Source organism: Eleutherodactylus coqui, chromosome 8 (genome assembly GCF_035609145.1).
Source record: "Eleutherodactylus coqui strain aEleCoq1 chromosome 8, aEleCoq1.hap1, whole genome shotgun sequence".
NCBI lineage: Eukaryota > Metazoa > Chordata > Amphibia > Anura > Eleutherodactylidae > Eleutherodactylus > Eleutherodactylus coqui.
This window is the reverse complement of record NC_089844.1, coordinates 176191937-176217367: the sequence shown is the minus strand read 5'-3', so window position 1 is coordinate 176217367 and position 25431 is coordinate 176191937. Positions and strand designations below refer to the sequence as shown.

The window sequence follows — 25431 nt, the reverse complement described above, 5'->3', positions numbered from 1 at the left end:
AGTGCTAAGCTCTCGCTCATGACCTGAAGGTTGTGGGTTCAATCCCCACCGTTCTGGTTCAGGAAGCCAGCTCAAGGTTGACTCTGCCTTTCATCATTCTGAGGTCAGTAAAATGAGTACCCGGCTTGCTGGGGGGTAAATATGATTGAGGTAAGCAATGGCAAACCAGTCTGCTTAGAGAGTGTCACGATGGGATGTTAACCTAGGAGTCAGTCATTACTTGGTGCCTGTAACAGGGAACTTCACCTTTTCTTTCCTTGAGGTATTCCAGGATGGCATCCCAATTATTGACTCTCTTCTTGACCCCTTTTTATATTGGTAATGCATCAATCCAGTGGTGCAACCCGGTCTCAATAGAGCCCTAAATATAAGAAGTAGCGGCATGTCTATCACATCACTTAGTCCCCTTTGAAACCTTGGGTGTATTCCATCTGGACCTAGCCATTTATCGATTTTAATCTTTTAAAGCTGGTTCTGCATTTCCTCCTGAATTAGGCAGGTGATATTTATCCAGGGGTGGTTTAGGGTGGGAGGGGGGGGGGGGGGGGCATTTTATCCCCTTGTATCTCATGGGACTTTTTCTTTTGTGAATATATTTGAGAAAAAAACTACTTAATAGATTTGCCTTCCCCCATTATCTTCTATGGTTCCTCCTGCATTATTTGTTAAACCTTTGGGATCCAAAGGGAAATATACATGCTCCAAGGCTCACAGGGGGTTTCACAAGAGATATCCTGACAAATCAGGCCCTGGTATGTCTGGAGGACATCCTTGAAGGAGTGGCCCACTGTCAGGAATTGAACCTCAGACCTCCCATACTCCAGCTGGCAGCTCTCCCTGTTGAGCTATCCAGCCTTTTGACAGTTTCCCTGCATAACTTAGCATTGTTACCAGAAACCCGCTATCCAGTCTCTGTTCTGGCTCCACACGGTCCCTGATTAGGTTTGTTCTATAAACTTGGGTCTGATCCCTCCTTCCTCATGAGATTATTGTGCTCTATTGGCTTTTTCAAACATCATCTCCTAACCTGCTCCTCTCCTGCAAACCTGTTACTGACTTCTGGGTTCCTTCCTGACTACTTTACCCACCGCATCCATTGTACTGCATACCATGACTTCCTGGCTTCCTGGTACTGAATGGCTGCTGTTTACACTAAACGATCATTCAGGATTTTATGCAGTTCAGTGTAAACAGCAGCCAGGAGCGAGTACACACAGGGATGAGTGTCAGGCATTGTTTACCTGACATTCCTCTCCTGTAAATAGGCCTCAAGATATGAAGGTCCACCACCCATTTTTTAAAATTGAAGTCTATAAAGTGACTTAAATTGCTGCATAGGTCAATCCTGACATGATCGGACGACCTGGTGGATTGATTAAACTTTTATGTATTTTAGGCAGATTATAAAAATATGGAAGAGCAGGTTCATTAACTGCACAGAACTCCATCTCTTTTTTACTAATCAGGTTCTGTTAATAAGAGGAACTGATAAGGGAATCACAGGATCTTTTGAAATGACCAATAGGATCAGATGTAAATGTCCACTTAGATGGAACGAATGTCTGGTAAACAATGTCCGACACTCGTCCCTGTAAGTCCTCGCTCCTGCACAGGCACTAGTATTGTTGGCTTGCTCACAGAGCAGCCAGCAGAGGGGCAGGGCGACTGCAGGAGATTTCTCTTCTCGCGCTCTCCCACCCCTCTCCATAGACTTAACACAGCGGCTGTTCAGTACTGAACGATGAGCGATCGGCTCATTGTCCATCGTTTATGCAGCATAAACGATGGATGGTGAGCTGATCGCTCATCGTTTAGTGTAAATAGCGGCCATTCAGTATTGAACAGCCGCTGTGTTAAGTTTCTGAAGAGGGGCGGAGGGGAGCGAAGAGAGAACTCTCCTGCAGCCTCTCCGCTGGGAGGTAATGATACTAGCTCCCATGCAGCAGCACAGGAGCTAACATGTGCCGGGACGAGTGTCGGGCATCGTTTGCCCAACCATCGTCCCTTCTAAAAGGATTTTAAGCCATTTATAGAAACATGCATCAGATAAAATTCTAAGGACCTCATCCAAACGATTGTGTGTTGTGCAAGGTCTATATTGTTTTTATATTTATATTTCTTTACATAATTTTTATTCTTTTTATGGCTCCCTTTGCATCATACATACATGCTGAGTGGTTATATTCTATTATTCTACACAATTATATAGTACATTTGGCCTTCTTGTTTTATACTAGTTATACTAGCTTGCACTTCTTCCTCAGTTATACTAGTGACATTTAATGGAGAGTTTACTTTATCATTCTGCATTTCACCTGTCATTTCATTTTCCTGTGTGAACACACTGGTGAAAAAACTATTTCATATATTTGCTTTCTCTTTCTCTAGTGGAAATGAAAATCCGCAAAAATACTTGTGTCCTTAGGTGCCAAAGTAGACCACATCCCTAAGGGGATAACAGGATTCCCAGAGCAACCTTTTTTAGGAATTGCAGGAGAATGAAGGCTTGTTGCTGGAATGTTATTTCTCTTGCACAGTTTCTGCATATTCTTCTGTACTGGCTGAAAGGTATATTTAATAGCCATTTGCAGTAGTGATTACTTCTGAACAATAAATAACTACAAGCATCAATGTAGTGGCCTGAAACACCTATTTCTGGCCTCTCCAAAAATGTCATACATGTCATGTCTTTTGTATAAATGCGCTGTGCAAACTGTCTAGTTTCTTGTTATGTGTATTACCCAGCTGCAGCAAGTGAAAAGTTAATGTCTGAAAGTGTCTGGGATTAGAGATGAGCGAGCGTACTCGTCCGAGCTTGATACTCGTTCGAGTATTAGGGTGTTCGAGATGCTCGTTACTCGAGACGAGCACCACGTGGTGCTCGACTCCATTACATTTCCTTCCCTGAGAAATTTGCGCGCTTTTCTGGTCAATAGAAGCACAGGGAAGGGATTGCAACTTCCTCCTGTGAAGTTCCAGCCCTATCCCACCCCCCTGCAGTGAGTGGCTGGCGAGATCAAGTGACCCCCGAGTATTTAAATCTGCCCCACCCGCGGCTCGCCATAGACACACACTAAGAGAGATCAGGGAAAATGCTGTTGCTGCTGTAGCTGCTATAGGGAGAGTGTTAGGTGTTATTTTAGTCTTCAAGAACCCCAACGGTCCTTCTTAGGGCCACATCTGACCGTGTGCAGTACTGTTGAGGCTGCTTTTAGCAGTTTTGCACAATTTTTTTTTTTGTATATCGGGCGTACCGACCATAGCGTCCTCAGTCTGCAGTCATTTTACAGAGTATAGGGCCAGTACTGCTGAGGCAGGGACAGTGGTACAGGGAAAGAGGTATACTGGCTATATAGGCAGTGGGCTTTTTCAAAAAAATTGTAAAAAAAAATTTTGGGGCTGCCTGTGACCGTGTTCAGTTTACTAAGTGTCTGCTGGGGGTAGTAGTCGCTAACTTACCCAGCTAGGTGTTACTGCAGCCTTGCGCATAATTTTTTCTGGCTGCACTGTGCTTTCAATAACCACAGTCATCCTCCAACAGGGAAATCCTTATACAGGCTATATAGGCAGTGGGCTTTTTCCCAAAAATTGGTAAAAAAATACTATATTTGGGCTGCCTGTGACCGTCTTCAGTTTACGGCGTGTGTGCTGGGGGTAGTAGTCGCTGATTAATACCCAGCCTTGCGCATAATTTTTTCTGGCTGCACTGTGCTTTCAATAACCACAGTCATCCTCCAACAGGGAAATCCATATACAGGCTATATCACAGACAGTGGGCTTTTTCCCAAAAATTGGAAAAAAATACTATATTTGGGCTGCCTGTGACCGTCTTCAGTTTACTGCGTGTGTGCTGGGGGTAGTAGTCACTCATTATTACCCAGCTAAGCGTTACAGCAGGCTTGCGCATAATTGTTTCCTGGCTCTGCTGTGCGTTCCATAAGCGAAGTCAGCCTCCAACCATAGGCCAATAAGCGGCACATTTAATTACAGCGTTCTGTTTCTGCTCTACTCGTAATACACCATGCTGAGGGGTAGGGGTAGGCCTAGAGGACGTGGACGCGGGCGAGGACGTGGAGGCCCAAGTCAGGGTATAGGCACAGGCCGAGCTCCTGGTCCAGGTGTATCGCAGCCGACTGCTGCGGGATTAGGAGAGAGGACAGTTTCTGGGGTCCCCAGATTAATCTCACAATTAATGGGTCCACGCGGTAGACCTTTATTAGAAACTGAGCAGTGTGAGCAGGTCCTGTCGTGGATGGCAGAAAGTGCATCCAGCAATCTATCGACCACCCAGTCTTCTACGCCGTCCACTGCTGCAACTCTGAATCCTCTGGCTGCTGCTCCTCCTTCCTCCCAGCCTCCTCAGTCCATGAAAATGACACATTCTGAGGAGCAGGCAGACTCCCAGGAACTGTTCTCGGGCCCCTGCCCAGATTGGGCAGCAATGGTTCCTCTCCCACCGCAGGAGTTTGTCGTGACTGATGCCCAACCTTTGGAAAGTTCCCGGGGTCCGGGGAATGAGGCTGGGGACTTCCAGCAACTGTCTCAAGAGCTTTCAGTGGCTCAGGAGGACGATGACGATGAGACACAGTTATCTATCCGTGAGGTAGTAGTAAGGGCAGTAAGTCCGAGGGAGGAGCACACAGAGGATTCGGAGGAAGAGCAGCTGGACGTTGAGGTGACTGACCCCACCTGGTTTGCTAAGCCTACTGAGGACAGGTCTTCAGAGGGGGAGGCAAGTGCAGCAGCAGGGCAGGTTGGAAAAGGCAGTGCGGTGGCCAGGGGTAGAGGCAGGGCCAGACCGAATAATCCACCAACTGTTTCCCAAAGCGCCCCCTCGCGCCATGCCACCCTGCAGAGGCCGAGGTGCTCAAAGGTGTGGCAGTTTTTCACTGCGAGTGCAGACGACCGACGAACTGTGGTGTGCAAGGTTTGTCGCGCCAAGATCAGCCGGGGAGCCACCACCACCAGCCTCATGCATATGATGGCCAAGCACCCCACAAGGTGGGACGATGGCCGTTCACCGTCTCCGGTTTGCACCGCTGCCTCTCCCCCTGTGCCCCAACCTGCCACTGAGATCCAACCCCCCTCTCAGGACACAGGCACGACCGTCTCCCGGCCTGCACCAACACCCTCACCTCCACTGTCCTCGGCCCCATCCAGCAATGTCTCTCAGTGCAGCGTCCAGCTGTCGCTAGCACAACTGTTTGAGCGCAAGCGCAAGTACGCCGCCACGCACCCACACGCTCAAGCGTTAAACGTGCACATAGCCAAATTAATCAGCCTGGAGATGCTGCCGTATAGGCTTGTGGAAACGGAGGCTTTCCAAAACATGATGGTGGCGGCGGCCCCGCGCTACTCGGTTCCCAGTCGTCAATACTGTTCCCGATGTGCCGTCCCAGCCCTGCACGACCATGTCTCCCGCAACATTGTACGCGCCCTCACCAACGCGGTTACTGGCAAGGTCCACTTAACAACGGACACGTGGACAAGCACAGGCGGGCAGGGCCACTATATCTCCCTGACGGCACATTGGGTTAATTTAGTGGAGGCTGGGACCGAGTCAGAGCCTGGGACCGTTCACGTCCTTCCCACCCCCAGAATTGCGGGCCCCAGATCGGTGCTGGTATCTGCGGCGGTGTATGCTTCCTCCACTAAACCACCCTCCTCCTCCTACGCAACCTCTGTCTCGCAATCAAGATGTGTCAGCAGCAGCACGTCGCCAGCAGTCCCTGTCGCGCGGCGTGACAGCACAGCGGTGGGCAAGCGTCAGCAGGCCGTGCTGAAACTACTCAGCTTAGGAGAGAAGAGGCACACAGCCCACGAACTGCTGCAGGGTCTGACAGAGCAGACCGACTGCTAGCTTTCGCCGCTGAGCCTCCAACCGGGCATGGTCGTGTGTGACAACGGCCGTAACCTGGTGGCGGCTCTGCAGCTCGGCAGCCTCACGCACGTGCCATGCCTGGCCCACGTCTTTAATTTGGTGGTTCAGCGGTTTCTGAAACGCTACCCACGCTTGTCAGACCTGCTCGGAAAGGTGCGCCGGGTCAGCGCACATTTCCGCAAGTCCAACACGGACGCTGCCACCCTGCGGACCCTGCAACATCGGTTTAATCTGCCAGTGCGCCGACTGCTGTGCGACGTGCCCACACGGTTGAACTCTACGCTCCACATGTTGGCCAGGCTCTATGAGCAGCGTAGAGCTATAGTGAAATACGAACTCCAACATGGGCGGCGTAGTGGGAGTCAGCCTCCTCAATTCTCTACAGAAGAGTGGGCCTGGTTGGCAGACATCTGCCAGGTCCTTGGAAACTTTGAGGAGTCTACCCAGATGGTGAGCGGTGATGCTGCAATCATTAGCGTCACCATTCCTCTGCTATGCCTCTTGAGAAGTTCCCTGCAAAGCATAAAGGCAGACGCTTTGCGCTCGGAAACGGAGGCGGGGGAAGACAGTATGTCGCTGGATAGTCAGAGCACCCTCATGTTTATATCTCAGCGCGTTGAGGAGGAGGAAGAGGAGGTGGAGGGGGAGGAGCCTGATGTGGAGCAGGGAGAAGAGACAGCCAGGCCCACTGCTAAGGGTACCCATGCTGCTTGCTTGTCATCCTTTCAGCGTGAATGGCCTGAGGAGGAGGAGGAGGAGGAGGAGGATCCTGAAAGTGATCTTCCTAGTGAGGACAGCCATGTGTTGCGTTCAGGTACCCTGGCACACATGGCTGACTTCATGTTAGGATGCCTTTCTCGTGACCCTCGTGTTAGACGCATTCTGCCCACTACGGATTACTGGGTGTACACACTGCTCGACCCACGGTATAAGAAGAATCTTTCCACTCTCATACCCGAAGAGGAAAAGGGTTCGAGAGTGATGCTATACCACAGGACCCTGGTGGACAAACTGATGGTGAAATTCCCATCTGACAGCGCTAGTGGCAGAAGGCGCAGTTCTGAGGGCCAGGTAGCCAGGGAGGCACGGAGATCAGGCAGCATGTACAGCGCAGGCAGGGGAACACTCTCCAAGGCCTTTGCCAGCTTTATGGCTCCCCAGCAAGAGTGTGTCACCGCTCCCCAGTCAAGGCTGAGTCAGCGGGAGCACTGTAAAAGGATGGTGAGGGAGTACGTAGCCGATCGCATGACCGTCCTCCGTGACGCCTCTGCTCCGTACAACTACTGGGTGTCGAAGCTGGACACGTGGCCCGAACTCGCGCTGTATGCCCTGGAGGTGTTGGCTTGCCCTGCGGCTAGCGTCTTTTCAGAGAGGGTGTTTAGTGCGGCCGAGGGAATCATCACGGATAAGCGTACCCGCGTGTCAACTGACAGTGCCGACAGGCTTACACTCATAAAGATGAACAAAGCCTGGATTTCCCCAGACTTCTCTTCTCCACCAGCGGACAGCAGCGCTACCTAAACAATACGTAGGCTGCACCCGCGGATGGAAGCATCGTTCTCTATCACCATAAAAAACAGGGACCTTTTAGCTTCATCAATCTGTGTATTATATTCATCCTCCTCCTCCTGCTCCTCCTCCTGAAACCTCACGTAATCACGCTCAGTCATATTACTTTTGTAAACAATGTTTATACATTTCAATTCTCATTAAAGTGTTGAAACTTGCGCCTGAACCAATTTAGTTACAAATTTAGCCACATTAACCAAAGCGATTAATGGGTTTCACCTGCCCTCTTGGTTGGGCATGGGCAATTTTTCTGAGGTACATTAGTACTGTTGGTACACCAATTTTTTTGGTCCCTCGTCTACAGTGTAATCCTAGTAATTTTTATGGGCTTCGCCTGCACTCATGGTACAGCAAGGTGTGTGGGGTGGGCCTACACTTTTGCTACATAAATGTAACTGGGGCCTTGTCTATACTGCAACTACTGAAATGTGAAAGAGACTGTTATCTTCCTAAACTGCTGCAACGGGAACGTTACTGTGGCCTGTCTTGACTGCTACTACTACTGAAATGGAACTAATACTGTGCTCCCCCTATACTGCTGCTTCGGAATTGTTACTGGGGCCTGTCTTGACTGCTACTATTACTGAAATGGAACTAAGACTGAACTCCCCCCATACTGCTGCTAGTGATATGTTACTGGGGCCTGTCCAGACTGGAACTACTACTGAAATGGAACTAATACTGTGCTCTCGCTATACTGCTGCTAGTGATATGTTACTGTGGCCTGTCTTGACTGCTACTACTACTGAAATGGAACTAATACTGTGCTCCCCTTATACTGCTGCTAGTGATATGTTACTGGGGCCTGTCTAGACTGCAACTACTACTGAAATGGAACTAATACTGTGCTCCCCCTATACTGCTGCTTCGGAATTGTTACTGGGGCCTGTCTTGACTGCTACTATTACTGAAATGGAACTAAGACTGTGCTCCCCCTATACTGCTGCTAGTGATATGTTACTGGGGCCTGTCCAGACTGCAACTACTACCAAAATGGAACTAATACTGTGCTCCCCCTATACTGCTGCTAGTGATATGTTACTGTGGCCTGTCTTGACTGCTACTACTACTAAAATGGAACTAATACTGTGCTCCCCCTATACTGCTGCTTCGGAATTGTTACTGGGGCCTGTCTTGACTGCTACTATTACTGAAATGGAACTAAGACTGTGCTCCCCCTATACTGCTGCTTTGGAATTGTTACTGGGGCCTGTCTTGACTGCTACTATTACTGAAATGGGCGGTTGGGCAGCATGTTACCCAGGAGAAGTGGCAGCGGTGTGTCCCGCAGGCAGTGATTGTGCTTTGTTGGAGGTAGTGTGGTGCTTAGCTAAGGTATGCATTGCTAATGAGGGTTTTTCAGAAGTAAAAATTGTTGGGGGGGGGGCACTCTTGCCGCTATTGTGGCTTAATAGTGGGACCTGGGAACTTGAGATTCAGCCCAACATGTAGCCCCTCGCCTGCCCTATCCGTTTCTGTGTCGTTCCCATCACTTTCATGAATTTCCCAGATTTTCACAAATGAAAACCTTAGCGAGCATCGGCGATATACAAAAATGCTCGAGTCGCCCATTGACTTCAATGGGGTTCGTTACTCGAAACGAACCCTCAAGCATCACGGGAAGTTCGACTCGAGTAACGAGCACCCGAGCATTTTTGGTGCTCGCTCATCTCTATCTGGGATACATATTGTCTATAAGTATAAGTTCCCGAGAGCAAGGTGTGGTTCTTTCATCTGCTTCTTCAGTTGAGAGTGGAGTGGAGTGCCAGCCACATCGGGGTACCGTCAACCCTCATGCGGTGAAGAGAGATGAAAGAGTAAGAGAGGTATCCTGAGGTGCACAATTCCAGGAACCATCTGCGAGGGAGAAAAGAGAATGAAGTGACAAGTCCACCGTGCAGAGATTCAAATCTCTGTGTCTGTGGAGTGTCTGTGGAGTGACCCTACCCCTAACCACCTCTGGAGAGTTCTCCCTTCTAGGAGCGGTACCTGACAGATAACATGGACTGCAGGAAGGATATCATCTTGAGCTTTCTCCCTGACCTCCAATCTTGCAATACTACCTGCATCGGTTTGCATTTAGCTATATTTTGTCTAGCTACAAGTAAAGTCTTGCCAGCCCCTGACCATTCCCAGGGACTGAGGTACTAAAAAACTAATTGTGTGTGGAATTCCTTCATTTATCTGCCAAGGGTCATTCCGGTGAGTAAGGAACGGTGACGTCACAAGTGACAAATCTTCAGTTCACCACAAGTTCACTGGTAATCGCTGTTTCAGTGTTACCGGGGAGCAGCCAGACGGTACTTAAGCAGAGGTTACATATGTCCCTCCGAGGAGGAGTCTGCTAAGAGCCACCATGACAAGTGACGACTCTCCCCTCCCAGACCCTCAACACGGGCCTTGTGTCTAGGTGGCCACTGAGTCACCACAGCTGCTTCCCTCCTTGGCATCATGAACAGGATCAACTCCTCTGTACAGCATCAGTTTGACTGCATTACCGCAGAGGTACTTAAAGAAAAGAAAAGGAAAAAAATCTGGTGAAGTCCGAAGCCAATGGAACCCTCTGAGGCAAGTTTTCCCACCAAGTCTACCCAAGGTGACGCCCAGCTGCCACCTCTCCTTCTCTCTGTCCCCAAGAAGTTTCTGCCCAAACCATGCCGCCAGAAATTTGACACAAAAAAATTCCCGATCTGGCTATCCGCAAAGTACGGGGGGGAGGACCACTCCTCAAGCCCACCCCCCAAGGCGTCGAGACATCAGTAATCAATGAATTTTCAAGACTTGTTCTGGCAGCACGCTTCCAAACAGTCAGCCATAAAGATGTATCTTCCACGCAGGGAACTATGACTGCGCCCTGATGGAAATTTGCCAGCTGGAGGTCCTACCCGGTGACCCCAGTATTATTGGGGGGGGGGGGGGTACCCCAATATCATGTGTGGTACTGACTGCTGATCTGTGTATCTAATCCTATCATATGTGATACTCTCTTCTGAGCTGTGTATCTAATCCTATCATATGTGATACTGTCTTCTAAGCTGTGTATCTAATCCTATCACGTGTCATACATGATGGGATTGAAATCTGCTCTAGGTAAATGGTGGTCTTCACAGAGAGTTGGACTTTTGGAAGGATTTCTCTGTATAAGGTGAGGTCTTCGCAAACATACAGTAGAACATCATGGTTAACAGTCTGCGGCATGCTCAGAGAGGAATGTACACATGTACAATGCTCCTGGTAAAGGTTCTCGATGCAAGCTGAGATTCAGAGCTGAAATGTTTACTTGTACAAGTAACAAGAAATCTCTTTCACTTTCACTCTGGATGCTTTATTTCAGGCTCCACAAACCAAGCTCCTCTATACAGAACTGGCTCCTCTATATAGAAACAGCTTCTCTATACAGAACCAGCTCCTCTATACAGGAACGGCTCCTTTATACAGGACCAGCTCCTCTATACAGAACCAGATCCTCTATACGGAACCAGCTCCTCTGTACAGAACCAACTCCACTATACAGAACCGCTCCCTCTATACAGAACCAGCTCCAGTATACGGAATCAGCTCCAGTATACATAATCAGCTCCTTTTTACAGAACCAGCTCCTCCATAAAGAACCGGCTCCTCTACACGGAACCGACTCCTCTATACAAAACTGACTCCTCTATAAAGAACTGACTCCTCTATATAGAACCAGCTCCTCTATACGGAACAAGCTCCTCTCTACAGAACCAGAACTACTTTACAGAACAGACTCCTCTATACAGAACCAGCTCCTCTATACGGAACCAGCTCCTCTCTACAGAACCAGAACTACTTTACAGAACCGACTCCTCTATACAGAACCGACTCCTCTATAAAGGACAAGCTCCTCTATACAGAACCAGTATGGATTCTCTGGCCATGAGAGATTATATCAAGAATTTCAGTCTGGATAATTGCCCCCATGGTAATCGGGGATACAACCGGGTTCTCCTGCAGATATTTGGTTACACCGGTCATGGGAGATCCACCTTTATCAACTCCTGTAAGTACGTGGTGGATGATGGACCCTACAAGGCCTACGCTAAGGTGGCCCCGTCAGAGAACGCCCCTGAGACCATGATAAGGAAGGCATATGAGCTGACAGATACCATCACCCTGGTGGACAACCGAGGATGTCTGAGGATGGCTAAGAACGAGACTGGAGAAATCTACGCTCAGTTGGGTGAGAGCTTCTACTTCTTTACTAAGTGTCTTACTGTCTTCTGAACTGTGTATCTAATCCTATCATGTGTGATACTGTCTGCTGAGCTGTGTACCTAATCCTATCATGTGTGATACTGTCTGCTGAGTCATGTATCTAATCCCGTCATGTATGATACTGTCTGCTAAGCTGCTGTATCTAATCCTATCCTGCGTTATACTGTCTGCTGAGCTGTGTACCTAATCCTATAATGTGTGATACTGTCTGCTGAGCCATGTATCTAATCCTATCATGTGTAATACTATCTGCTGAGCCGTGTATCTAATCCTATCCTATGTAATACTGTCTGCTGAGCCGTGTATCTAATCCTATCATGTGTGATACTGTCAGCTGAGCCGTGTAGCTAATCCTATCATGTGTGATACTGTCTGCTGAGCTGTGTATCTAATCTTATCATGTGTGATACTGTCTGCTGAGCCATGTATCTAATCCTAACCTATGTAATACTATCTGCTGAACCGTGTATCTAATTTTATCATGTGTGATACTCTTTGCTGATCTGTGTATCTGATGCTGTCATGTGTGATACTGTCTGCTGAACCGTGTATCTAATCCTATCATGTGTGATACTGTCTGCTGAGCCGTGTAGCTAATCCTATCATGTGTGATACTGTCTGCTGAGTCAGGTATCTAATCCTATCCTATGTAATACTGTCTGATAAGCCGCGTATCTAATCCTATCATGTGTGATACTGTCTGCTAAGCCGTGTAGCTAATGGTATCGTGTGTGATACTCTCTGCTGATCTGTGTATCGAATCCTATCATGTGTGATACTGTATGCTGAGCCATGTATCTAATCCTAACTTATGTAATACTGTCTGCTGAGCCGTGTATCTAATTCTATCATGTGTGATACTCTCTGATGATCTGTGTATCTAATGCTGTCATGTGTGATACTGACAGCTGAGCCATGTATCTAATCCTATCATGTGTGATACTGTCTGCTGAGCTGTGTATCTAATCCTATCATGTGTGATACTGTCTGCTGAGCCGTGTAGCTAATCCTATCATGTGTGATACTGTCTGCTGAGCCATGTATCTAATCCTAACCTATGTAATACTATCTGCTGAGTTGTGTACCTAATCCTCTCCTGTTTGATACTGTCTGCTGAGCTGTGTATCTAAATCTATCATGCATGATACTGTCTGTTGAGCCATGTATCTAATCCTATCATGTGTGATACTGTCTTCTGATCTGTGCATCTAATCCTATCATGTGTGATACGGTCTGCTGAGCCGTGTATGTAATCCTAACATGTATGGTACTGTCTTCTGAGCTGTGTATCTAAACCTATCGTGTGATACTGCCTGCTGAGCCGTGTTTCTAATCCTATCATGTGTGATACTGCCTGCTGAGCCGTGTATCTAATCCTAATATGTGTGATACTGCCTGCTGAGCCGTGTATCTAATCCTAATAAGTGTGATTTTGTCTGCTGAGCCTTGTATCTAAGCCTATCCTGTATGATACTGCATGCTGAGCAGTGTATCTAATCCAATATTTTATGACAATGTCTGCTGAGCTGTGAATCTAATCCCATCATGTGTGATACTGTCTGCTGAGCCGTGTATCTAATCCTATCCTGTGTGATACTGTCTATTGAGCTGTGTATCTTATCCTATCGTGTGATACTGACAGCTGAGCCGTGTATCTAATCCTATCCTGTGTTATATTGTCTGCTGAGCCGTGTATCTGATCCTATCATGTGTGATACTGTCTTCTGAGCCATGTATCTAATCCTATCAAGTGTAATACTGTTTTCTGAACTGTGCATCTAATCCTATCATGTATGGTACTCTCTTCTGAGCCATGTATCCAATCCTAACGTGTGATTTTGTCTTCTGAGCTGTGTATCCAATCCTATCATGTGTGATACTGACTGGGTGCTGTGTATCTAATCCTATCATAATGATACTGTCGGCTGAGCTGTGTATCTGATCCTATTATGTTTAATACAGCCCTCTCACCCAGTATATCTAATCCTATCCTGTGTGATACTGTCTGCTGGGCTGTGTATCTAATCCTATCCTGTGTGATACTGCCTGCTGAGCTGTGTTTCTAATCCTATCATGTATGATACTGTCTGCTGAGCCATGTATCTAATCCTATCATGTATGATACTGTCTACTGAGCCGTGTAGCTAATCCTATCATGTGTGATACTCTCTGCTGAGCCATGTAGCTAATCTTATCATGTGTGATACTGTCTGCTGAGCCGTGTATCTAATCTTATCATGTGTGATTCTGTCTGCTGAGCCGTGTATCTAATCCTAACCTATGTAATACTATCTGCTGAGCCATGTATCTAATCCTATCATGTGTGATACTGTATGCTGAGCCATGTATCTAATCCTAACCTATGTAATAATTCACAGAAGCAGGTAGGTCTATAGTATTTAAATTTGGCCCTTCACAGTTATAGACTAAAATAATAATTTTTATTAGATCCTTTTAAAAGACAAATATGGGCTATAAAGACTCACAAAACATAAATACAAAGGAATGTAACAGAACCCCTTCCACAAGGAAACTGAGATGGAAGAAATATTTTGCCATCAAAAATAGAGAAAGAATGAGTGAATTAGGTCTTGAGTTAACAGACCTACCTGGCCTTCAAGCTCTTCAAGATCTTGAAGAAGAGAACTGCAGTCCTCTAGGAGATGGTCCTTTTACATCATTAAAACCCCCTAACACTTCTAATCCACCTTCACTAAAGAGTGCAGAAATTGATATCTTTGAGAAGCTAGTCAGGAGCGATTTGAAAGTACTACACCAAATGAAACCAAGACACCAAAATCTATCTCAGGGTGAACTCCGTGCTTTAAAAAACTTAGAAACAAATTCTCAATTAATTCTTAAACCTGCCGATAAAGGCGGTAACGTTGTCCTGATGGACAGATGCCAGTATACTGAGATGTGCCAGAGACTTTTGAATGATACATCAACATATGGCGTTCTGTCAAAAGACCCCACAGTTCCCTTTTTGTCAGAATTGAAAACTATGTTGCTACACGAACTTGGAATGGGCTGTATTAGCGATAAGGAATATCAATTCATATACCCTTCAAATCCAACAATAGCAACTTTTTATGCCCTACCAAAAGTGCATAAGGGCACTAACCCTATCAAAGGGAGACCTATTGTGTCGGGAGTCGACAACTTGACACAGAACCTTAGCATCTATATTGATAGAATTTTACGTCCGCATGTCACATCCTTGCGCTCTTATGTAAGAGATACAATGGACGTATTACGCCTGCTAGATGGTGTCTCAGTCGACTCTAACACCATTCTAGCATCACTTGATGTAGAATCGCTATACAGCTCCATTCCACACGACGGAGGTTTGAACGCAACTAAGTACTTCCTAGAACAACGCGGGGTTCACTTTTCAAACCACAATCTATGCGTTCTGAGATTCTTAGAATTCACACTGAGCCACAATTATTTCATGTTTGACAACAAGTACTTCCACCAGCTCAGGGGTACAGCGATGGGGACGCCTTGTGCCCCATCCTATGCCAACCTGTACCTGGGCTGGTGGGAGGAAAGGTTCGTCATGAATAACATCACATGGTCAGATAATATCATCATGTGGCTCAGGTATATCGATGATATTCTGATATTTTGGAATGGCTCGAGTGAATCCTTCTCTAATTTTGTGGATATGCTAAATGTCAACACCCTGAATCTCCATGTCATCTATGAAACCAGTACTACTACCCTCCCCTTCCTGGACTTAGTTATTCGGAAAGAAGAAAATAGCCTGATTTCTACCACACTATATCGAAAAGAGACTGCCACAAACAGTCTCCTTGGGTGGCAAAGTTTCCATTCAACCCCTCTTAAGAGAGGGATACCAAAAGGCCAATTTCTGCGCATTAGACGCAATTGTTCCGATGATATATCCTTTAAGGAAGAAGCGAGGAAATTGACAAAGAGGTTCAGGGATAGAGACTATCCAGAGAAAGTAGTCCAGGAAGCTTGTAGTTTTGCATCACAACAACATAGATCCACTCTTCTAACACCGAAAGAACGCCATACTGACCAACTTGTCAGAGTAATCGGCACCTATGATACGGCATCTGGCAAAGTACGAGACATTCTAACACATTACTGGGACATATTGAAAAATGATCCAGACATTGGGGAATTTATACCACCATCACCTCTCATCACGTTTCGGAGGGGACGAAATTTAAAAGATCATCTTGTTAAGAGCCACCTTCATACGGATGAGAGGAGAAAAACTTGGTTGGAAACAAACAAACCATGTGGAACATTTCCCTGTCAGGGGTGTTCTGTCTGTCCGCTAATTCTAAAAGGGAACACTTTTACCTGCGCCGCAACTCATAAAGTATACCAGTGCCGAGAATTCATTAACTGTAGATCAAAATACATCGTATACATGGCAACGTGTCCTTGTCCAAAAAACTACATTGGCAAAACTATACAGCAATTTCGCCGCAGAATTCAGGGTCACATTGGTAACATCGAACGCCACGAATCTACGCCATTGGCGGACCACGTTTGGTCAGAACACAATGGCGATCCATCATCTTTAAAATTTCAAGGCATTGAGATACTAAAATCATACGGACGCAGAGGTAATCTGGACAAACGCCTCTTACAGAAAGAATCAGCATGGATATATCGCACGGAGTCACTTAGTCCGTCTGGCCTCAATGTGAATTTATGCTTCAATTGCTTCCTGTAAAATCCTGACTTAATTTAACTCTAAACTACTGACTTCCTCAGAGAACATCGCTCGAGTGATTGCATAATTTGATTTGTGTAATAGAACTTCTATCTCAGACCAAAAATGCATTGGCAATGCACTAAAACCTCTGACAACCATATATTATGATCCTCATCTCTGTCATCTGAAAATGTCCTGGGTCAGAATGTATATCAATGTGGTTGATTCTATTGATATAATAACTGCTGCTATGCAGATAATTATCTAACATCTATTATGAAGTCCATAACGACTATAAATATCAAAAGTGATTACCAGCTACCTTACCTATCATCTACACAGCCAGAGTGCTGGGTATCCATGTTTATAATTAGTATAGGATATATATTGGAGACACTGCAATGAGGGTTGAATCTGCCCTATAGACGGCGACCTGTAACGCCTCCGCTATGGATAAAAAGAACGTGCCTGTGCTGCTTAGCAACCAGTAAACGATGAAACTTCCTTATTAGAAACGTCATTCCGGTACCGTGGAACGCACCACGACAGTATGGGACGCATGCATCACATGACGAACGGAGTGACGTCATGACGCCGTTCGCGCATGCGCAGAAGAACACGGAAGTGTTTCTACTCCTCCGGCTGATAACGCTCTGTGCCAGGCAATCGGCAGGGATACAGAGCAATCGCTAAGCGGCGATTTGCCCCTAATAAAGGTCTTTGTCCATATCCTCACTATTTGTCTCTCTTAAATCGCTTATTTAACTAATATGGAACCGAGTACTTGGAAGATTCCCAGGACCACTCCCCTAGACATCCCTCTCTGATCAGGATAGGTCCAATCTATGGACTCCTCCCAAAAGGGTGTTTTTTTGAGGGCTATATAATGCACTCATGCAGTGACTGCCACATATGCCTCTAGCTCACCATCAGGGCTACAGGCGCTGCATCTTTTTTATTTACTTTATTATTTGATTTATCCTATTTTCAATCCTGATATATCAAAAAGCTATCTATAGACATTAGAATCTTTGGCGCACTCAGCAATCTGATTATTTTTAGCATTTTGCTAAAGGATCAGCTCTATTCATACTTTTTAGAGGCTGATTTTTGCTATCACTGACCTTGCATCCAATTTTGCTGACACCTTTATGGGTCAGAGGATGCTATGCGTCCTTGATAGCTCGCTACTTAATCAGAGCTAACTTTTCACTGAGGCGCCTACATCAGGTCTAAATAGCCAACATTAATGATTTGCAGTTTTAACTTTCTTTCAGCTCTGTTTGTGAACATTATAGACATAACTGCTGCTTTGGAAACCTCCGAGAATTTAGCGAGGTTCCTCCTCATCCAATCAGCGGTTCTGTCGTTTGCTCACAAAGTGTTAGACACGCTATTCTATGGTTTGACCTAAGAAAAGGGGAAGATATCTAGTCTCTCCTTGGTCCCTAAACCGTATTTGGAAAATAGCACAAAACGCTGAAAATCTGCACCTCATACGTAAAAACGTATTTAACATCAGTGGTTGATAGGATTTTCTGTCACACAACACAGAATTACGTATACTTTACAGCCCAATACAAGCTCTGCTCCTGATGAACCACGCATACGTGGGGAAACGCGTCGAGCCTGAATCGAGCCAGAATTTGAGCTCGCACCGATAGATTCATTCGTAGGCCCCAGACCATTTCTGGGCCTAAAACCGTCTGGGTCTATCGATATTTTGTTGATCATACTTATTTGACCATATGTAATATCTGTCAAGAGAGCCCCGACTAAGTCAGAAATTAAACTTGCACTGATAGTTGAATCTATACCTCTCAGACTATTTCAAAGGGATCTGAGTATAAAGTGCTTGGGTTTATCCATTTTTTGAAATCATACGTATTGCTCATAAGCACGATCCTGCCAAGATCACTGGATATTCCCATTATCTATAATGATCAGTGCCTCTTGACCATAGGAACTGTTGTGTGGAAGGGGTTCTGTTACATCCCTTTGTATTTATGATTTGTGAGTCTTTATAGCCCATATTTGTCTTTTAAAAGGATCTAATAAAAATTATTATTTTAGTCTATAACCTATGTAATACTGTCTGCTGAACCGTGTATCTAATTCTATCATGTGTGATACTCTTTGCTGAGCTGTGTATCTGATCCTGTCATGTGTGATACTGTCTGCTGAGCCATGTATATAATCCTATCATGTGTGATATTGTCTGCTGAGCTGGTATCTAATCCTATCATGTGTAATACTCTCTGATGATCTGTGTATCTGATGCTGTCATGTGTGATACTGTCTGCTGAACCATGTATCTAATCCTATCGTGTGTGATACTGACAGCTGAGCCATGTATCTAATCCTATCATGTGTGATACTGACAGCTGAGCCATGTATCTAATCCTATCATGCGTGATACTGTCTGCTGAGCCGTGTATCTAATCCTATCATGTGTGATATTGTCTTCTGAGCTGTGTATCTAATCCTAACATATGTGATACTGCCTGCTGAGCCATGTATCTAATCCTATCATGTGTGATATTGTCTGCTGAGCCGTGTAGCTAATCCTATCATGTGTTATACTGTCTGCTGAGCCATGTATCTAATCCTAACCTATGTAATACTATCTGCTGAACCGTGTATCTAATTCTATCATATGTGATACTCTCTGATGATCTGTGTATCTGATCCTGTCATGTGTGATACTGTCTGCTGAGCCGTGTATCTAATCCTATCATGTGTGATACTGTCTGCTGAGCCATGTATCTAATCCTATCATGTGTGATTTTGTCTGCTGAGCTGGTATCTAATCCTATCATGTGTAATACTATCTGATGATCTGTGTATCTGATGCTGTCATGTGTGATACTGTCTGCTGAACCGTGTATCTAATCCTATCATGTGTGATACTGTCTGCTGAGCCATGTATCTAATCCTATCATGTGTGATACTGACAGCTGAGCCGTGTATCTAATCCTATCATGTGTGATACTGTCTGCTGAGGCGTGTATATAACCCGATCATGTGTGATATTGTCTTCTGAGCTGTGTATCTAATCCTAACATATGTGATACTGCCTGCTGAGCCATGTATCTAATCCTATCATGTGTGATATTGTCTGCTGAGCCGTGTAGCTAATCCTATCATGTGCTTTACTGTCTGCTGAGCCATGTATCTAATCCTAACCTCTGTAATACTGTCTGCTGAGCCGTGTATCTAATCCTATCATGTGTGATACTGTCTGCTGAACCATGTATCTAATCCTAACCTATGTAATACTATCTGCTGAACCGTGTATCTAATTCTATCATGTGTGATACTCTCTGATGGTCTGTGTATCTGATGCTGTCATGTGTGATACTGTCTGCTGAGTCAGGTATCTAATCCTAACCTATGTAATACTGTCTGCTGAACCGTGTATCTAATTCTATCATGTGTGATACTGTCTGCTGAACCGTGTATCTAATCCTATCATGTGTGATACTGTCTGCTGAGCTGTGTATCTAATCTTATCATGTGAGATACTGTCTGCTGAGCCATGTATCTAATCCTAACCTATGTAATACTGTCTGCTGAACCGTGTATCTAATTCTATCATGTGTGATACTCTCTGATGATCTGTGTATCTGATGCTGTCATGTGTGATACTGTCTGCTGAACCGTGTATCTAATCCTATCATGTGTGATACTGTCTGCTGAGTCAGGTATCTAATCCTATCCTATGTAATACTGTCTGCTAAGCCGCGTATCTAATCCTATCATGTGTGATACTGTCTGCTAAGTCGTGTAGCTAATGGTATCGTGTGTGATACTCTCTGCTGATCTGTGTATCTAATCCTATCATGTGTGATACTGTATGCTGAGCCATGTATCTAATCCTTACTTATGTAATACTGTCTGCTGAGCCGTGTATCTAATCATATCATGTGTGATACTGACAGCTGAGCCGTGTATCTAATCCTATCATGTGTGATACTGTCTGCTGAGCCATGTATCTAATCCTATCATGTGTGATACTGTCTGCTGAGCCGTGTAGCTAATCCTATCATGTGTGATACTGTCTGCTGAGCCATGTATCTAATCCTAACCTATGTAATACTATCTGCTGAGCTGTGTATCTATCCTCTCCTGTTTGATACTGTCTGCTGAGGCGTGTATATAACCAGATCATGTGTGATATTGTCTTCTGAGCTGCGTATCTAATCCTAACGTATGCGATACTGCCTGCTGAGCCATGTATCTAATCCTATCATGTGTGATACTGTCTGCTGAGCCGTGTAGCTAATCCTATCATGTGTGATACTCTCTGCTTAGCCATGTATCTAATCCTAACCTATGTAATACTATCTGCTGAGCTGTGTATCTAATCCTCTCCTGTTTGATACTGTCTGCTGAGCTGTGTATCTAAATCTATCATGCATGATACTGTCTGCTGAGCCATGTATCTAATCCTATCATGTATGATACTGCCTGTTGAGCCATGTATCTAATCCTATCATGTGTGATACTGTCTTCTGATCTGTGCATCTAATCCTATCATGTGTGATACTGTCTGCTTAGCCGTGTATGTAATCCTAACATGTATGGTACTGTCTTCTGAGCTGTGTATCTAAACCTATCGTGTGATACTGCCTGCTGAGCCGTGTTTCTAATCCTATCATGTGTGATACTGCCTACTGAGCCGTGTATCTAATACTAATATGTGTGATACTGCCTGCTGAGCCGTGTATCTAATCCTAATAAGTGTGATTTTTTTCTGCTGAGCCTTGTATCTAAGCCTATCCTGTATGATACTGCATGCTGAGCAGTGTATCTAATCCAATATTTTATGACAATGTCTGCTGAGCTGTGAATCTAATCCCATCATGTGTGATACTGTCTGCTGAGCCGTGTATCTAATCTTATTATGTGTGATACTGTCTTCTGAACTGTGCATCTAATCCTATCCTGTGATACTGTCTGCTGAGCCGTGTATCTAATCCTATCATGTGTGATACTGTCTGCTGAGCCATGTATCTAATCCTATCATGTGTGATACTGTCTTCTGAACTGTGCATCTAATCCTATCATGTATGGTACTCTCTTCTGAGCCATGTATCCAATCCTAACGTGTGATTTTGTCTTCTGAGCTGTGTATCCAATCCTATCATGTGTGATACTGACTGGGTGCTGTGTATCTAATCCTATCATAATGATACTGTCAACTGAGCTGTGTATCTGATCCTATTATGTTTAATACAGCCCTCTCAGCCAGTATATCTAATCCTATCCTGTGTGATACTGTCTGCTGGGCTGTGTATCTAATCCTATCCTGTGTGATACTGTCTGCTGAGCCGTGTATCTAATCCTATCCTGTGTGATACTGCCTGCTGAGCTGTGTTTCTAATCCTATCATGTATGATACTGTCTGCTGAGCCGTGTATCTAATCCTATCATGTGTGATACTGTCTTCTGAGCCGTGTATCTGATCCTATCATGTGTGATACCATCTTCTGAGCTGTGTATCTAATCCTATCATGTATAGTACTGACTGGGCGCTGTCTACCTAATCCCATCATAATTGGTGATTGGTTGATCCAGTGCTGCATTTATTGGCTGAGCAGCTCTCATGAACCAATCACAGCTATTGTGTTGTGGTGGCAAGATTTATGAATTTGCCAATTGATGCTGTGGCTCAGCCAATTCATAATTCCTGCCTCCACAATGCGATGGCTGTCATTGGCTCAGTAATGCCCGAAAAGCAATGAATGCAGCGCTGGATAAACCAATCACAACCATCAAATTGGTTCATCGAGTGCTGCATTGCTTGTCTGAGCAGCACTCGAGAACCAATCAGAGCCATTGCTTCCTGGAGGTGGGATTTATAAATGCCATAGCCAGGAAGCGATCTCCGAGGACTGCAGGAAACCTGCCAGAGGGACCTGGACCGAGCCTGATAGGCAATTATAATAACACATAACCTGAAAATAAGACCTAGTAACTCTTTGGAGGCAAAACTCAGTATAAGACAGGGTTATTTTGGGGGAAACACAGTATTATGTGCCATTTTGGGGGAAACACAGTATTATGTGCCATTTTGTCTGCTGAACACTGTACCTGATCCTACCATGTGCGATACTGTCTGCTGAGTTGTGTATCTAATCCTATCCTGTGTGATACTGTCTGCTGAGTCATGTATCTAATCCCGTCATGTATGATACTGTCTGCTGAGCTGCTGTATCCACCTCCTGCCCTCCTGGGGGTATGGTTCAGTTTGTGTAAAGGTGATTGCAGCTCCAAGCTTCCTTTTGTTTCTCCAGCGCCTGGGGTGTTTGCTCTCTTTTATCCAGGGGAGGGTTATGGTTAGAGGGAGGCCCACTACCCATACTCTCTGGGCCAGCCCAGGCTCACAGAGGGCTAGGATGTATTGCAATCCGCTATACAGGAGGGGTTGAGTTTATTAAGCCAGAGTTACAGCAATGTGTCCCCTGTGCCCCTCCTGGAGATTACTTAAGGTGGCTGTCAGACTATCCAGGAAGAGAGATGACAGCCCTTTGGGACCTTTGCTGCAAGGAGTACTAGCAAAGGCTCTCCTGGATCCAAGCCAGGTGCTTCTGGAGATGCTGCGGGCTTTGGAAGATGTAAACAGCTTTGCCTCCAGGATAGCTTCAAGAATCCAGGAGAACCATGAGGCTGGGAGCACCATCAAAGGGCTCCAGGAGGAGTTACAGGCTGTCAGTTCCCTGTCCAACAACTCAGGTGAGGCAAGGAGGGTCCAATGTAACCAGGCCATCCAAAAGCTAAAGGGAGAGATCCTCTCTCTGGTTGAGAGGACGGCCATCTTTAAGGGTGCAGGTCCCTTTGGGGGAAAACTGGGGAATGATGACCGGTTTAAAGGGTCTCAGCTTGGTCTAGCTGAAGTCTGTGATGATATAAAGGACTCAGTGTCCATCATGGAGCCAGAGAACCGCAGACAGCGGAAAGCCAGCTGCCCGTATTCAGTAAGCTTCCAGACAGGTCAGCTACCGACATTTCAAGCTAGGTAGAGGGTGAGAATAGCGCCCCAGGGGAAAGGTTAATGGTGTACATAAAGCACCTGAAGAACAAGAAGAAAAAAGTTGGCATAAAGATCATCCAGATGGAGTACAGGTACGTCAACCTACCAGGACAAGGCTCAGAACCAGGGCAGGGAGGTAGATGTCACACAAAAAGGCAGAGATGGTGGGGGGTCATTTGGCATTAAGTGACCTCCAGAAAGGCCCTGCGGTGGGTCTAGAGAAGGTAAGTTGCCTGGCGTTGGATGATCCCAAGGCTTCCAGGTAGGTGGAGGAAAAGGTGAGAGTTCATCTAGCATCAGGTGACCACTAGACGGGCCAAGTGATGGGCTCAAAGAAAAAGACTTACCTCATGCTGGGTGGCCCCACTGCAAAAATGACAGATGGGGATGTGGTTTGGTGTTGGGGGTCCACCTAAAACCCCAGTGGTCGGTAAAGGTGAAGGGCACTTCCCAGCATCAGGCCACTCACTTGGAGCTATGAATATGGTGACGGGAACGGGGCTAAAGGTCATTTTGTGGATGGAGATGGAGGGTCCATTGCCTGTGAAAGTGTTTTTGAAATTTCCTGCTGGAATTCATTTGTGGGATTACAAAAGGCTGAATGAGAACAATGTCCATCTAGTTCAGCTTGTCTCAACACCCCCCTCCCCCTTGCTGGTCTAGAGGAAGACAAAAAAAAAAACAACGAGCCAATTTAGCTCACTTGGAGGAAAAAATTCCTTTGTGACTCCATAATGGTAGCCAGAGTAATTCCTGGAACATCATTTGAAATCAACAACCCCGCTGGTCACCTAATGTCTATATCCTCTAATATCATAGTGCTCTAGAAAGACATCTTAAACTGGATTTTGCCATCATCACATACTCAGAGAGTTCCACAGTTTCACTGCTCTTACAGTAAAGAACTCCCTTCTATATTGGTGATGAAATCTGCTTTCTTTAGACCTAGAGGATGCCCTCTTGTTACCATCACAGTCCTGGGAATAAACAGTTCATAAGAGAGATCCTTGTATTGTCCCCTAATATATTTATACATAGTTATTTGATCGCCCCTTAACCATCTTTTTTTCTGGGGTAAATCATCCTAATTTGGATAGCCTCTCTGGGTATTCCAGTCTCTTCATTCCATGTATTAATTTAGTCGCACTACTTTGAACCCCCTCCAGCACTGTAACAGCTTTCCTGAGCACCGGTGTCCAGATCTGTACACAGTATTCCATGTGAGGCCTGACAAGTGCCTTATATAGTGGGAGGATAATGTTCTTATCCTTCACCCCTATACCTCTTTTAATGCACCCCAAGACTTTGTTTGCTTTTGCAGCAGCTGATTGGCATTGATTGCTGCAGTTAAGTCTACAGCCCTCTAGTACCCCCAGGTCTTTTTCCATCTCACTTTTCCGTAGCAGTACCCCATTTAGTGTTTATTTGTGACATCCGTCTCTCCTGCCCATGTGCATAACCTTTCATATATTAATATTGAACTTCATTTTCCATTTTTCCACCCGTACATTGTCCTCCATTGTAGTAATTATCTTGTATAATTTTGTGTCATCTGCAGATATTGATCTTTTACTGTGCAGTCCCTCTATAATGTCATTGATAAATATATTGAACAGAATGGTGCCTAGTACTGAGCCCTGTGGCACCCCAGTAGCAACGGTGGCCCAATCAGAGTATGAACCATTTATTACCACCCTCTGCTTTCTATCTCTGAGCTAGTTCTTTACCCAGATACACACATTTTTGCCCAGACCGAGTTGTCTCATTTTATATATCAGCCTATTATGTGGCACAGTGTCAAATGCTTTAGAGAAATCCAGATATACGAAATCAATAGACTCTCCCAGGTCCAGCCTAGAGCTTACTTCATCGTAGAAGCTGATCAATTTGGTCTGACATGATCGACCCTTCATGAACCCATGCTCATGAGGAGTTATGCCATTTTTTTCCTTGAGTTATTCTAGGATGGCATCTTTCAGAAACCCCTTGAATATTTTTCCAATTATT

The 25431-nt window shown here is 45.4% G+C and overlaps 1 protein-coding gene across 1 annotated transcript in view; it reads left to right on the top strand.

Annotated features, from left to right (window-relative positions):
- The first annotated feature begins 10834 nt into the window (after window positions 1–10834).
- Window positions 10835–25431, top strand: part of LOC136577231 (uncharacterized) — a 33269-nt gene continuing 18672 nt past the window's right edge. Inside the window, exon 1 of the mRNA XM_066577038.1 lies at window positions 10835–11651. Within this exon, the coding sequence (XP_066433135.1) occupies window positions 11333–11651 (319 nt within the window). The 5' untranslated portion in view covers window positions 10835–11332. The remainder of the gene's footprint in view (window positions 11652–25431) is intronic.